This window comes from Rattus norvegicus, chromosome 5 (genome assembly GCF_021556685.1).
Source record: "Rattus norvegicus strain SHRSP/BbbUtx chromosome 5, alternate assembly SHRSP_T2T, whole genome shotgun sequence".
NCBI classification, from domain to species: domain Eukaryota; kingdom Metazoa; phylum Chordata; class Mammalia; order Rodentia; family Muridae; genus Rattus; species Rattus norvegicus.
The window spans coordinates 140893631-140907105 of NC_141538.1; the positions used below are offsets into that span (position 1 = coordinate 140893631).

At 41.4% G+C, this 13475-nt stretch overlaps 1 protein-coding gene across 8 annotated transcripts in view; it reads right to left on the reverse strand.

The window, feature by feature from the left end:
- Window positions 1-8094: 8094 nt before the first annotated feature.
- Window positions 8095-13475, reverse strand: part of LOC102552595 (uncharacterized) — a 41989-nt gene continuing 36608 nt past the window's right edge. For all 8 annotated transcript variants that reach the window (XR_015620472.1, XR_015620474.1, XR_015620473.1 and 5 more), the window contains 3 exons: window positions 9701-9772; window positions 9161-9261; window positions 8095-8389 (listed from right to left, as the gene is read on the reverse strand). Coding sequence is in view for 1 of the 8 variants with exons in the window: in XM_087551543.1 (XP_087407669.1) it covers window positions 9237-9261; window positions 9701-9772 (97 nt within the window). In the remaining 7 variants the exon portion in view is untranslated. The remainder of the gene's footprint in view (window positions 8390-9160; window positions 9262-9700; window positions 9773-13475) is intronic.

The window sequence follows — 13475 nt, forward strand, 5'->3', positions numbered from 1 at the left end:
TCTGTAGGCTTTTACTTGTTTATTAATGTTTTCCTGTGCTTCCCTAAGTGTGTTCATGTCTTTCTTGAAGTCCTCCAGCATCATGATCAAATATGATTTTGTAACTAGATCTTGCTTTTCTGGTGTGTTTGGATATTCCATGTTTGTTTTGGTGGGAGAATTGGGCTCCGATGATGGCATGTAGTCTTGGTTTCTGTTGCTTGGGTTCCTGCGCTTGCCTCTCGCCATCAGATTATCTCTAGTGTTACTTTGTTCTGCTATTTCTGACAGTGGCTAGACTGTCCTATAAGCCTGTGTGACAGGAGTGCTGTAGACCTGTTTTCCTCTCTTTCAGTCAGTTATGGGGACAGAGTGTTCTGCTTTCTGGCGTGTAGTTTTTCCTCTCTACAGGTCTTCAGCTGTTCCTGTGGGCCTGTGTCTTGAGTTCACCAGGCAGCTTTCTTGCAGCAGAAAATTTGGTCTTACCTGTGGTCCCGAGGCTCAGGTTCGCTCGTGGGGTGCTCCCCACGGGCTCTCTGCAGCGGCAGCAACCAGGAAGACCTGTGCCGCCCCTTCCGGGAGCTTCAGTGCACCAGGGTTCCAGATGGTCTTTGGCTTTTTCCTCTGGCGTCCGAGATGTGTGTGCAGGGAGCAGTCACTTCTGGTTTCCCAGGCTTGTCTGCCTCTCTGAAGGTTTAGCTCTCCCTCCCACGGGATTTGGGTGCAGAGAACTGTTTATCTGGTCTGTTTCTTTCAGGTTCCGGCGGTGTCTCAGGCACAGGGGTCCTGCCGCTCCTGGGCCCTCCCCCACGGGAGCCCAGAGGCCTTATACAGTTTCCTCTTGGGCCAGGGATGTGGGCAGGGGTGAGCAGAGTTGGTGGTCTCTTCCGCTCTGCAGCCTCAGGAGTGCCCACCTGACCAGGCGGTTGGGTCTCTCTCTCACCGGGTCTGGGAGCAGAGAGCTGCTGCGGGCCGGGCTGGAGTTCTTAATATACTTACTGATTATCAATATGCAGAGAGTTATTTTACCTATTAAAACTGCTGAACTTATTTTGGATGATTCTTAGGTTCATAATTAATGTCACTACTTATTCAAATAAAACAAGTAATCAGAAATAGGAATTATACATTATATATGAGGTCCCATAAGTGTCATATACGTATCATATCTCATGTGTGTCTACAAGTTCTTCTAGCACAAAAATGTCTAAATGGTACGAAGCCACAATTACTCTTATACCTAAACCACACAAAGACACAACAAAGAAAGAGAACTTCAGACCAATTTCCCTTATGAATATCGACGCAAAAATACTCAATAAAATTCTGGCAAACCGAATTCAAGAGCACATCAAAACAATCATCCACCATGATCAAGTAGGCTTCATCCCAGGCATGCAGGGATGGTTCTATATACGGAAAACCATCAACGTGATCCATTATATAAACAAACTGAAAGAACAGAACCACATGATCATTTCATTAGATGCTGAGAAAGCATTTGACAAAATTCAACACCCCTTCATGATAAAAGTCCTGGAAAGAATAGGAATTCAAGGCCCATACCTAAACATAGTAAAAGCCATATACAGCAAACCAGTTGCTAACATTAAACTAAATGGAGAGAAACTTGAAGCAATCCCACTAAAATCAGGGACTAGACAAGGCTGCCCACTCTCTCCCTACTTATTCAATATAGTTCTTGAAGTTCTAGCCAGAGCAATCAGACAACAAAAGGAGATCAAAGGGATACTAATCGGAAAAGAAGAGGTCAAAATATCACTCTTTGCAGATGACATGATAGTATATTTAAGTGATCCCAAAAGTTCCACCAGAGAACTACTAAAGCTGATAAACAACTTCAGCAAAGTGGCTGGGTATAAAATTAACTCAAATAAATCAGTTGCCTTCCTCTATACAAAAGAGAAACAAGCCGAGAAAGAAATTAGGGAAACGACACCCTTCATAATAGACCCAAATAATATAAAGTACCTCGGTGTGACTTTAACCAAGCAAGTAAAAGATCTGTACAATAAGAACTTCAAGACACTGAGGAAAGAAATTGAAGAAGACCTCAGAAGATGGAAAGATCTCCCATGCTCATGGATTGGCAGGATTAATATAGTAAAAATGGCCATTTTACCAAAAGCAATCTACAGATTCAATGCAATCCCCATCAAAATACCAATCCAATTCTTCAAAGAGTTAGACAGAACAATTTGCAAATTCATCTGGAATAACAAAAAACCCAGGATAGCTAAAGCTATCCTCAACAATAAGAGGACTTCAGGGGGAATCACTATCCCTGAACTCAAGCAGTATTACAGAGCAATAGTGATAAAAACTGCATGGTATTGGTACAGAGACAGACAGATAGACCAATGGAATAGAATTGAAGACCCAGAAATGAACCCACACACCTATGGTCACTTGATTTTTGACAAAGGAGCCAAAACCATCCAATGGAAAAAAGATAGCATTTTCAGCAAATGGTGCTGGTTCAACTGGAGGGCAACATGTAGAAGAATGCAGATCGATCCATGCTTATCACCCTGTACAAAGCTTAAGTCCAAGTGGATCAAGGACCTCCACATCAAACCAGACACACTCAAACTAATAGAAGAAAAACTAGGGAAGCATCTGGAACACATGGGCACTGGAAAAAATTTCCTGAACAAAACACCAATGGCTTATGCTCTAAGATCAAGAATCGACAAATGGGATCTCATAAAACTGCAAAGCTTCTGTAAGGCAAAGGACACGGTGGTTAGGACAAAACGGCAACCAACAGATTGGGAAAAGATCTTTACCAATCCTACAACAGATAGAGGCCTTATATCCAAAATATACAAAGAACTCAAGAAGTTAGACCGCAGGGAAACAAATAACCCTATTAAAAAATGGGGTTCAGAGCTAAACAAAGAATTCACAGCTGAGGAATGCCGAATGGCTGAGAAACACCTAAAGAAATGTTCAACATCTTTAGTCATAAGGGAAATGCAAATCAAAACAACCCTGAGATTTCACCTCACACCAGTGAGAATGGCTAAGATCAAAAACTCAGGTGACAGCAGATGCTGGCGAGGATGTGGAGAAAGAGGAACACTCCTCCATTGTTGGTGGGATTGCAGACTGGCAAAACCATTCTGGAAATCAGTCTGGAGGTTCCTCAGAAAATTGGACATTGAACTGCCTGAGGATCCAGCTATACCTCTCTTGGGCATATACCCAAAAGATGCCTCAACATATAAAAGAGACACGTGCTCCACTATGTTCATCGCAGCCTTATTTATAATAGCCAGAAGCTGGAAAGAACCCAGATGCCCTTCAACAGAGGAATGGATACAGAAAATGTGGTACATCTACACAATGGAATATTACTCAGCTATCAAAAACAACGACTATATGAAATTCGTAGGCAAATGGTTGGAACTGGAAAATATCATCCTGAGTGAGCTAACCCAATCACAGAAAGACATACATGGTATGCACTCATTGATAAGTGGCTATTAGCCCAAATGCTTGAATTACCCTAGATCCCTAGAACAAACGAAACTCAAGACGGATGATCAAAATGTGAATGCTTCACTCCTTCTTTAAATGAGGAAAAAGAATACCCTTGGCAGGGAAGGGAGAGGCAAAGATTAAAACCGAGACTGAAGGAACACCTATTCAGAGCCTGCCCCACATGTGGCCCATACATATACAGCCACCCAATTAGACAAGATGGATGAAGCAAAGAAGTGCAGACCGACAGGAGCCGGATGTAGATCGCTCCTGAGAGACACAGCCAGAATACAGCAAATATAGAGGGGAATGCCAGCAGCAAACCACTGAACTGAGAATAGGTCCCCTATTGAAGGAATCAGAGAAAGAACTGGAAGAGCTTGAAGGGGCTCGAGACCCCAAAAGTACAACAATGCCAAGCAACCAGTGCTTCCAGGGACTAAGCCACTACCTAAAGACTATATACATGGACTGACCCTGGACTCTGACCTCATAGGTAGCAATGAATATCCTAGTAAGAGCACCAGTGGAAGGGGAAGCCCTGGGTCCTGCTAAGACTGAACCCCCAGTGAACTAGTCTATGGGGGGAGGGCGGCAATGGGGGGAGGGTTGGGAGGGGAACACCCATAAGGAAGGGGAGGGGGGAGGGGGATGTTTGCCCGGAAACCGGGAAAGGGAATAACACTCGAAATGTATATAAGAAATACTCAAGTTAATAAAAAAAAAGAAAAAAACATATTTATAATATATATTATGCATAACTTATGTATAATATAAAAAAAAACTAAAAAAAAAACCATACAAATCAACAGAAAGGGGATATTTTATTAAGACATCCAAACTCATTTTCAATAAACACGGGCTAGGGAGTCACAAAAAAAATTGTCTAAATGGATAACTTACATTAATTTAATTAAGATTAGAATATTAAAATTTGCAATGGAATTTTACAGGTTAGATGCACCTGTTTTTAGTTAGGACATGGCCCAGCCATTAGGATAAAAGTTTAATCTTTCAAGCTAGAATACAGGCAGAGCCTTAGTATTCACCTTTAACCCCAAACAATAAGATACAGTTATTTGGTAGAATAAAGCACCCATGTTTGAAAGTGATGTCTAACGCCTGGTAAGCCAGAGAGGCTTTGGGAGTCTCTTTCATAAGCTTGAATATTAATACACATTTGCAGACTTCTGACAAGACTGAGAATGCTATCTATTAAGCATAATCTGAGTTAGACAATAGAGTACACTATAATTTAATGGCATTGGTAAAAATTTACCAAGGCAGGAAAGGAATGAAAATCTTAATTGCTAAGTAACTTTGACAGGTTGCATTAGCAGAGAAACCCTTGGCTTAAAGTTAGTGTGGACAAGAAGGGAAAGAAATTAGAGAGCTAACAGGGGTGGCATGAGACTGTGGTGAAAGTGTGTTTGTCCAGGTGGGTTCAGACCTGTGACATGAACTGAGTAGGCAGGTGCACAGTCCCATTTCCCAGCCTGTGACAGAGTGGCTCAGGTAGCCAGACATCTGATAGTGGTCTGAGGAGCCAGATGTGGAACACGGCAATGGTCGTTGTGGCATACATACACACACACAAAGTGGGAACAGGAGGTGGAGACAGACGCATGCAGGCCACATGTAGCCACAATAATGGGTGGGCATCAGAGGCACCTCTGAACAGCAGTGAAGGTGTCACACACACAGCTCAGACACAACAAATGGGGTGGGGCTTCTTCTTAGCAGCTGGAAAGTCCTTGCCTAGTGCTTCCAGCTGTGAGCCAGTGTTGCCCCAACCTGCCTGTTGGAGGACCTGGTGGGCAGGGGGAATGAAAGCACCTGAAGTAGCCTTCTGTCTCCTAGGAACTCCACCCAAGTTGTGAGAGAGAACTCTGACAGGAAACACCAGACAGCAGAGTTAAGAAAGTGAGCTCACAGCAGTCCCACTGTCCCTCAGAGGTGGGAGTGTGGCAGCAACAGTGGAAGCTCTGGTGCAGGGTTATGTGCATGCTTTTCCTGTGACAGCAACACTTGCACTAACTTGATGAAACCCTGGGCAGAGGCAGAGGTCTCAGGGGCAATTCTGGGCAGGGGGGTGGGGAGGGAGAGAGAGAGAAAGGGAGGTGGGGGGAGGGAGGAGTAGGAGGGGGAGGGAGAGCTCGAGAGAGCTCACAAAGGTGGGGGGAGGAGAGAGAGAGAGGAGAGAGAGAGAGAGAGAGAGAGAGAGAGAGAGAGAGAGAGAGAGAGAGAGAGAGAGAGAACTCATGCTTGCATAGGGGCAGGGGAAAACAGCACTGCATGTCACAGACAGGGCACAGGAAACACAAGGGGGCAGGGCGAAAGCTGGACATCCAGCCAGGAGGTGGTGGCAGCCAATATGGGCAGAGAGTGGGAGCGTAGTCCCTGACAGAGAGGTACACAGAAAGGTACACAGAAAGCAATGTCTCAGCAAATATAGTCCACAGCAGGATGCAAGGTCCAGACCTTGTTATTTATAAAAAGATACAGGAGAGAAGGAATATGTTTGGCAGAGGTGTAATAAAGTGTGGGAGAAGGGGGTGCCTCTGTGGGCCCATGCTAAGGCATCCCTTCCCCGCCAACCTCTCCCAGCCCCCCAAAAGACTAGCCACACAAGTGTATACAATAGAATAGAGTTTAGTCAGGTCATGGGGAGGGGAGTTGAGAGGATAGTAGAGACAGAGTAGGGCAGAGAGACAGAGTAGAGTAGTGGTTGACCATGAGCATGTGGAGAGAGGGGGGAGGTGAATGGAGAGAGAAGGGGAAAGATTGAGAGAACAGAATGAGAGCAAGAAGATAAGACAGAGCAGAGAGGGCAAGCAGTCCCTTTTGTAGTGAGTCAGGCACACCCGGCTGTTGCTAGGTAACTGTAGAGCAGAGCTCAGACAAAATGCTAACAGTCATCACCATCATTTTTTTCCAGCAGGCCCACACTAAATAAATAAATATAGTTTAAATAATTAAAATATCCAAGAACAGACTTCTATTCCTGCACTCCTGAGGCTAAGTCCAACCTGTTATATACTGTCATTTACAGGACAGCATGTACCACACAGAGAAAGGTTGTCTGGAAAAACAGCAAAACAAACAAACATCCCATACCAATGCTATTTTCTTTCTATCTATCTTTCTATCTTTCTATCTTTCTATCTTTCTATCTTTCTATCTATCTATCTATCTATCTATCTATCTATCTATCTATCTATCTATCTATCTATCTATCTATCCATCCATCCATCCATCCATCCATCCATCCATCCATCCATCCATCTATCTATCTATCTATCTATCTATCTATCTATCTATCTATCTATCTATCTATCTATCTATCTATGTAGAGTGATGGAAAGATAGCCATGGTCAAGAGTGTTTGCTTCTCTTTCAGAGCATTCAAATCCTGTTCCTAGCATCCCCAATGGGTAGTTAGCAATCTACTGTAACTCAAGTTTGAGGCGATGTTGATGCCCCTCCTTTACCCTCTGGGGACACTGAACTCACATGCATTCATGCCCCACTACAATGCACACACACACACACACACGCACACACACACGCACACATACATGCAAATATCTTTTTAAATGTGGGGACAAGTAGCCTGTGCTAGCAGACAGAAGAACTGGAATTGCTGAATCATATTCAAAACCCTGATAAATCTCATAATTGAGAAAGGCAGGTGTAACCCAGCTCCCAGCCAGACTGTACCTGTCCTGGGACACATAACCATGACACCCAACTTAGAGGACCATGACGAACAGTCATGTAAGAAACACCTGAAATCCTTGCCCATGCAAATAAAGCATCCCTAATATCGCAGGCTGAGTCAATGGGAAGCATCTACCCCTGGATCCTACTCTAGCCCAAAAATATATTTATAAGATTCCTGTCCACAATGAATAAAATGCACATGTTATTTCACCAAGAATCATCTGAGGGTACCTGTCTCTCTGAATTGACACACTCTAGGGAAGAAATTTCTATCCTAAAGCATTCATCCCTGGACCCAGGCTCCACCCAGCATACTGGCTGCAACTGTTTGCTGCTGTGTCTACAGGATGCCTTTTGTGGTTGATTGTTTGATCACAGCCACCTACCATCACTTGTGCTGTGGCTCTGGCTAAGGGTGCTAACCACCTGCCATCACTAGCTCTGGGGCTGTTGAGGTAGCAGCAATATGAATGGACATCTGCACTGCCCCAGCTTCTGCTTGGAGAATGGTAAAGTTTTGGTCATTCCCACCAGGCCAGAGCATGACAGAATCTGTTGTCCCAGCCAGGTTAGAGATATTGTGATTGCTTTCTCTCTCTCCTGAGATGCAGACTGACAAAATAATGTTGTTTTTCTTAAAAGAAAAGGTGGAGAGCAATTGATGAAGACACCAAACATTGACTTCTAACCTCGAAACTCATGCTCACAAATGTGTACAGACACAGAACAACATGCACACACACACACACACACACACACACACACACACACACACACACTTAGACACACAGAAACACACATACACAAATAAATAAAATAAATTATACAAAGCTTACAGTATATATATATATTTTTTTGGTTCTTTTTTTTTTTTTTCGGAGCTGGGGACCGAACCCAGGGCCTTGCACTTGCTAGGCAAGAGCTCTACCACTGAGCTAAATCCCCAACCCACAGTATATTTTAATGATAATTCATTTTCATTGATATGAGGAGAATCTCAAATTGATTAGAGTCAATTTACTTGAATAAAAGACACATTAATTACCATGAAACATGACAGTCACCGAAACTTGAGTGCTTCAAAGATTGTATAAACAATGAAGTAATCTCTCAACTCAGGATCCTTAGCAAGAATCGTACATTCATGAGAGGTGACATATAAGACTTTGTTCTCCACATCCTAAAAAACAAGCATTGAGATAAGAAAGGATGGGGTTGTTGATAACAGGATCTTCTCTAAGAGTGTTGCTGATTTAAGTTGTATGGGGGTTTGAAGGAGAATGTCCCCCCTTAGATTCAGGTATTTAAAATGGTGGTCCCCCATTGCAGTGCTGTTTGGGGATGCTATAGGCAGCTGCAGCCTTTCTGGAAGAAGTATATCACTGGGGTAGGATTTAAGGGTTCATAGACTTAACCTCACTTCCAGTTTGCTTTTTCTTGCTTCACGCTTGCAGTTGAAACTGTGCTAATTCACTTTCCATCTCCTGCTGTTATGCCTTTGTGCCATGATAAGCTGTTATCCCTTTGGAACCATAAAACCACATAAACTCTACATAAGTTGCTTCTCATCAAGGTTTTTTTTTCTTCCGGAGCTGGGGACCGAACCCAGGGCCTTGCGCTTACTAGGCAAGCGCTCTACCACTGAGCTAAAACCCCAACCCGGTTTTTTTTTTTTTTAATCACAGCAACAGAAAAGTCACACATATAAGCTGAGGCCGTCATATATCCATAGAGTGCATGAGCATGAAGGTACATGCCTGCAATCCTAACACTCTTGAGGCTGGGGCAGGAAGAACAAGTTCCAGGCAAGCCTGGACCATATACCAAAATCTTACAACCTGACACAAAATACAACAAATCAACAGGGAGTGGTTTGTAAGGGCAATCATTCACAAAGCACTGTCTATCAAACCCCTCAGGTAATCCCTCTGGGAACAAGATGGCATCTTACCTCAATGATGTCCTTGTCAATGTTAAGAGACGGGATATAAACTTCAGGATTTTCCATTTGAAACATCACGTCTGTGTCATCCATACTTAATGTTACACCCACTTAACAAAATAAACAGTGGAAATTCTTGAATCAAAACATTACTTTTAAAAAGTTTATTTAATATTTTATTTTGCATGTAAGGGTGTAGCTGGTTTTTTTTTTTTTTTGCTACTTTGTGGGTTCTTTATAGTTCCAGCTTTTAGTATCTTTTCATCCCCCTAACACCAGATATGAGAGCAAAACAGGATAGAAGGGAAAGAAGGCAATATATTATCAGTAGACTACTTCCTCTTGATTTGGGGGTGTTTAGTTCTTTAGAGACATTTTAATCTTCACAGTCAGGACATTTAATTTTTTATTCTTTCACTTTTGCACAGGAATTTGGCAATAGCAAAAACAAAAAAACAAAAAAACAAACAAAAAAAAAAACCAAAAAACAAACTACTAAAAGCAGGCACCATCCCACACCATGTCCGAATGCCTTAGTTTTTATATTACCTGTAAAATGTCCCAAGAATCAAGAACTGGACAATATACCAGCAGTTTTCTGCAGGAGAAAGTTTCACGCCCCTGATAGAGTAAGAGGTAAATCATAGTCAGCAGCTATGGACAATTTGAAGCAGTACCATATCCCCCACCGGAATGAAAAATGAAAATATAGTCCCATAATATTTCAGTGCTTTTCAAACAAAACAAAATTTTTACTATATATGGATATTGTTCTTCATATATGTCTGTGCATTACTTGTATACACTAACCACAGAGTCCACAAGTGAACCTCAGGTCCCCTAGAACAGAAGTTACAAACAGTTGTAAGCTGCTATGCATTACTGGCAACTTAACCCAGGTTCTCAATGTACTTGATGACTATGACATCTGTCTAGCCCCACCAACAGCAATTTAAGAAAATGCAAAATTACAAGACAGTATAAAAGACAGAGCCCATAATATGCACTGAAGAAAATATTAGAAGACCTTGATTCTTGTAACTAAACCACTGTTTCTATAAGAACATAAACATCTTATGCACAATAAGATATCTGGATTTCATAACATACACTGGTCTGGAACAGAGTGTCTTAGGCAGCATTTGTTGGCATTCCTGGTAGGACAGCATGTACAATAAATGCACAGTGCAAGTGTTTGGTGTTCAGAACCAAGACTCCAGTGGACTGGAATGTGCACACACTGCTAGGACAACTTGATTCACTTCACTTTTGATTTTCAATTAATGTTTTCTCATTGTGCATTGAGAATATTGTTGCCATATTTTCTTCAAGCCCTACATTCAGTCTGATAAACTCCCATGGGATCTCAACCCACAATACAGGATGGAGGAAACTAGACGATGAGGCCAGCCTCCAGAATAAAAGACAATATGTGTAAAACATGTTTGTCAGCTCAGTCAATGTCCAGAAGATAAAAAAGAATTCTTAAACCTTAGCAAAACAGATAATATAATTAGAAATCGTGTGTGTGTGTGTGTGTGTGTGTGTGTGTGTGTGTGTGTGTGTGTGTGTGTGAAGGTGAACACTGGGGGTAGGTGAAAGACATACTTGCAGTCATGTGGCACTGGACCATGCATTGAATAGGAGGATATCATAGACAGCCAAATAAACCTATTAAAAATGGGGTACAGAGCTAAACAAAAATTCTCAGAATATTGAATGACCAAGAAGCACCTGACGAAATGTTCAACATTCTTAGTCAACAACCCTGAGATTCCACCTTACACCAGTCAGAATGGCTATGATAAAAAAATTCAGGTGACAGGAGATGCTGGCAAGGATGTGGAGAAAAAGGAACACATCTCCATTGTTGGTGGGACTGCAAACTGGTACAACCATTCTGGAAATCATTCTGGAGGTTCCTCAGAAAATTGGACATTCCACTACCTGATGACCCAGTTCTCCTGGGCATATACCCAAAAGATGCCCCAACATACAACAAAGAACCATGCTCCACCATGTTCATAGCAGCCTTATTTATAATAGCCAGAAGCTGGAAAGAACCCAGATGCCTTTCAACAGAGGAATGGATACAGAAAATGTGGTACATCTATACAATGGAGTACTACTCAGCAATCAAAAGCAATGACCTAGATTTAAAATCACATTTGATCATGATGATGGAGGACTTCAAGAAAGACATAAAGAACACCCTTAGAGAAACGCAGGAAAACACAAATAAACAAGTAGAAGACTATAGAGAGGAAGCACAAAAATCCGTGAAAGAATTACAGGAAAACACAATCAAACAGGTAAAGGAATTAAAAATGGAAATAGAAGCAATAAAGAAAGCACAAAGGGAGACAACCCTGGATATAGAAAAACAAAGGAAGAGACAAGGAGCTATAGATACAAGCATCACCAACAGAATACAAGAGATAGAAGAGAGAATCTCAGGAGCAGAAGATTCCATAGAAATCATTGACTCAACTGTCAAAGATAATGTAAAGCGGAAAAAGCTACTGGTCCAAAACATACAGGAAATCCAGGACTCAATGAGAAGATCAAACCTAAGGATAGTAGGTTATAGAAGAGAGTGAAGACTCCCAGCTCAAAGGACCAGTAAATATCTTCAACAAAATCATGGAGAAAATTTCCCTAACCTAAAGAAAGTGGTGCCCATAAACATACAGGAAGCCTACAGAATCCAAATAGATTGGACCAGAAAAGAAAGTCCTCCCGTCACATAATAGTCAAAACAGCAAATGCACAAAACAAAGAAAGAATATTAAAAGCAGTAAGGGAAAAAGGTCAAGTAACATATAAAGGCAGACCTATCAGAATCACACCAGACTTCTCGCCAGAGACTATGAAAGCCAGAAGATGTCATACAGAACCTAATAGAACACAAATGCCAGCCCAGGTTACTGTACCCAGCAAAACTCTCAATTAACATAGATGGAGAAACCAAGATATTCCATGACGAAACTAAATTTACACAATACAGCCCTACAAAGGATAATAAATGGTAAAGCCCAACACAAGGAGGCAAGCTACACCCTAGAAAAAGCAAGACTAATCATTTTGCAAAAAAACAAAGAGAAGACAAGCACAAACATAACCACGTATCCAAACATGAATTTAACAGGAAGCAATAATCACTGTTACTTAATATCTCTCAACGTCAATGGACTCATTCCCTAATAAAAAGACACAGATTAACAAAGTAGATACGCAATGAGGACCCTGAATTCTGTTGCCTACAGGAAACACACCTCAGAGACAAAGACAGACAGTACCTCAGAGTGAAAGGTGGGAAAACAACTTTCCAAGCAAATGGTCTGAAGAAGCAAGCTGTAGTAGCCATTCTAATATCAAATAAAATCAATTTTCAACCAAAAGTCATCAAAAAAGATAAGGAAGGACACTTCATATTCATCAAATGAAAAATCCACCAATATGAACTCTCAATCCTAAATATCTATGCCCCAAATGCAAGGGCACCTACATACGTAAAAGAAACCTTACAAAAGCTTAAAGCACACATTGCACTTCACACAATAATAGTAGGAGATTTCAACACCCCACTCTCATCAATGGACAGATCATGGAAACAGAAATTAAACAGAGACATAGACAGACTAAGAGAAGTCATGAGCCAAATGGACTTAACAGATATTTATAGAACACTCTATCCTAAAACAAAGGAATATACCTTTTCCTCACCAGCTCATAGTATTTTCTCCAAAATTGACCATATACTTGGTTATAAAACAGGCTTCAATAGATACAGAAAGATACAAATAATCCTATGTGTCCTATCAGACCACCATGGCCTAAAGCTGGTCTTTAATAACAATAAGGGAAGAATGCTGACATATACATGGAAGTTGAACAATGCTCTATTCAACGAAAACCTGGTCAAGGAAGAAATAAAGAAAGAATTTAAAGACTTCTTAGAATTTAATGAAAATGAAGGTACAACATGCCCAAACTTATGGGACACAATGAAAGCTGTGCAGGAAATAATCAAACTCAGGGCTGAAATCAAACAAGTAGAAATAAAAAGGACTATACAAAGAATCAACAGAACCAAAAGCTGGTTCTTTGAGAAAATCAACAAGATAGATAAACCCTTAACTAGACTAACCAGAGGACACAGAGCAATTAACAAAATCAGAAATGAAAAGGGGGAAATAACTATAGAATCAGAGGAAATTCAAAAAATCATCAGATCCTACTACAAAAGTGTACATTCAAAAAAACTTGAAAATCTGCAGGAAATGGACAATTTCCTAGACAGATACCAGGTACCGAAGTTAAA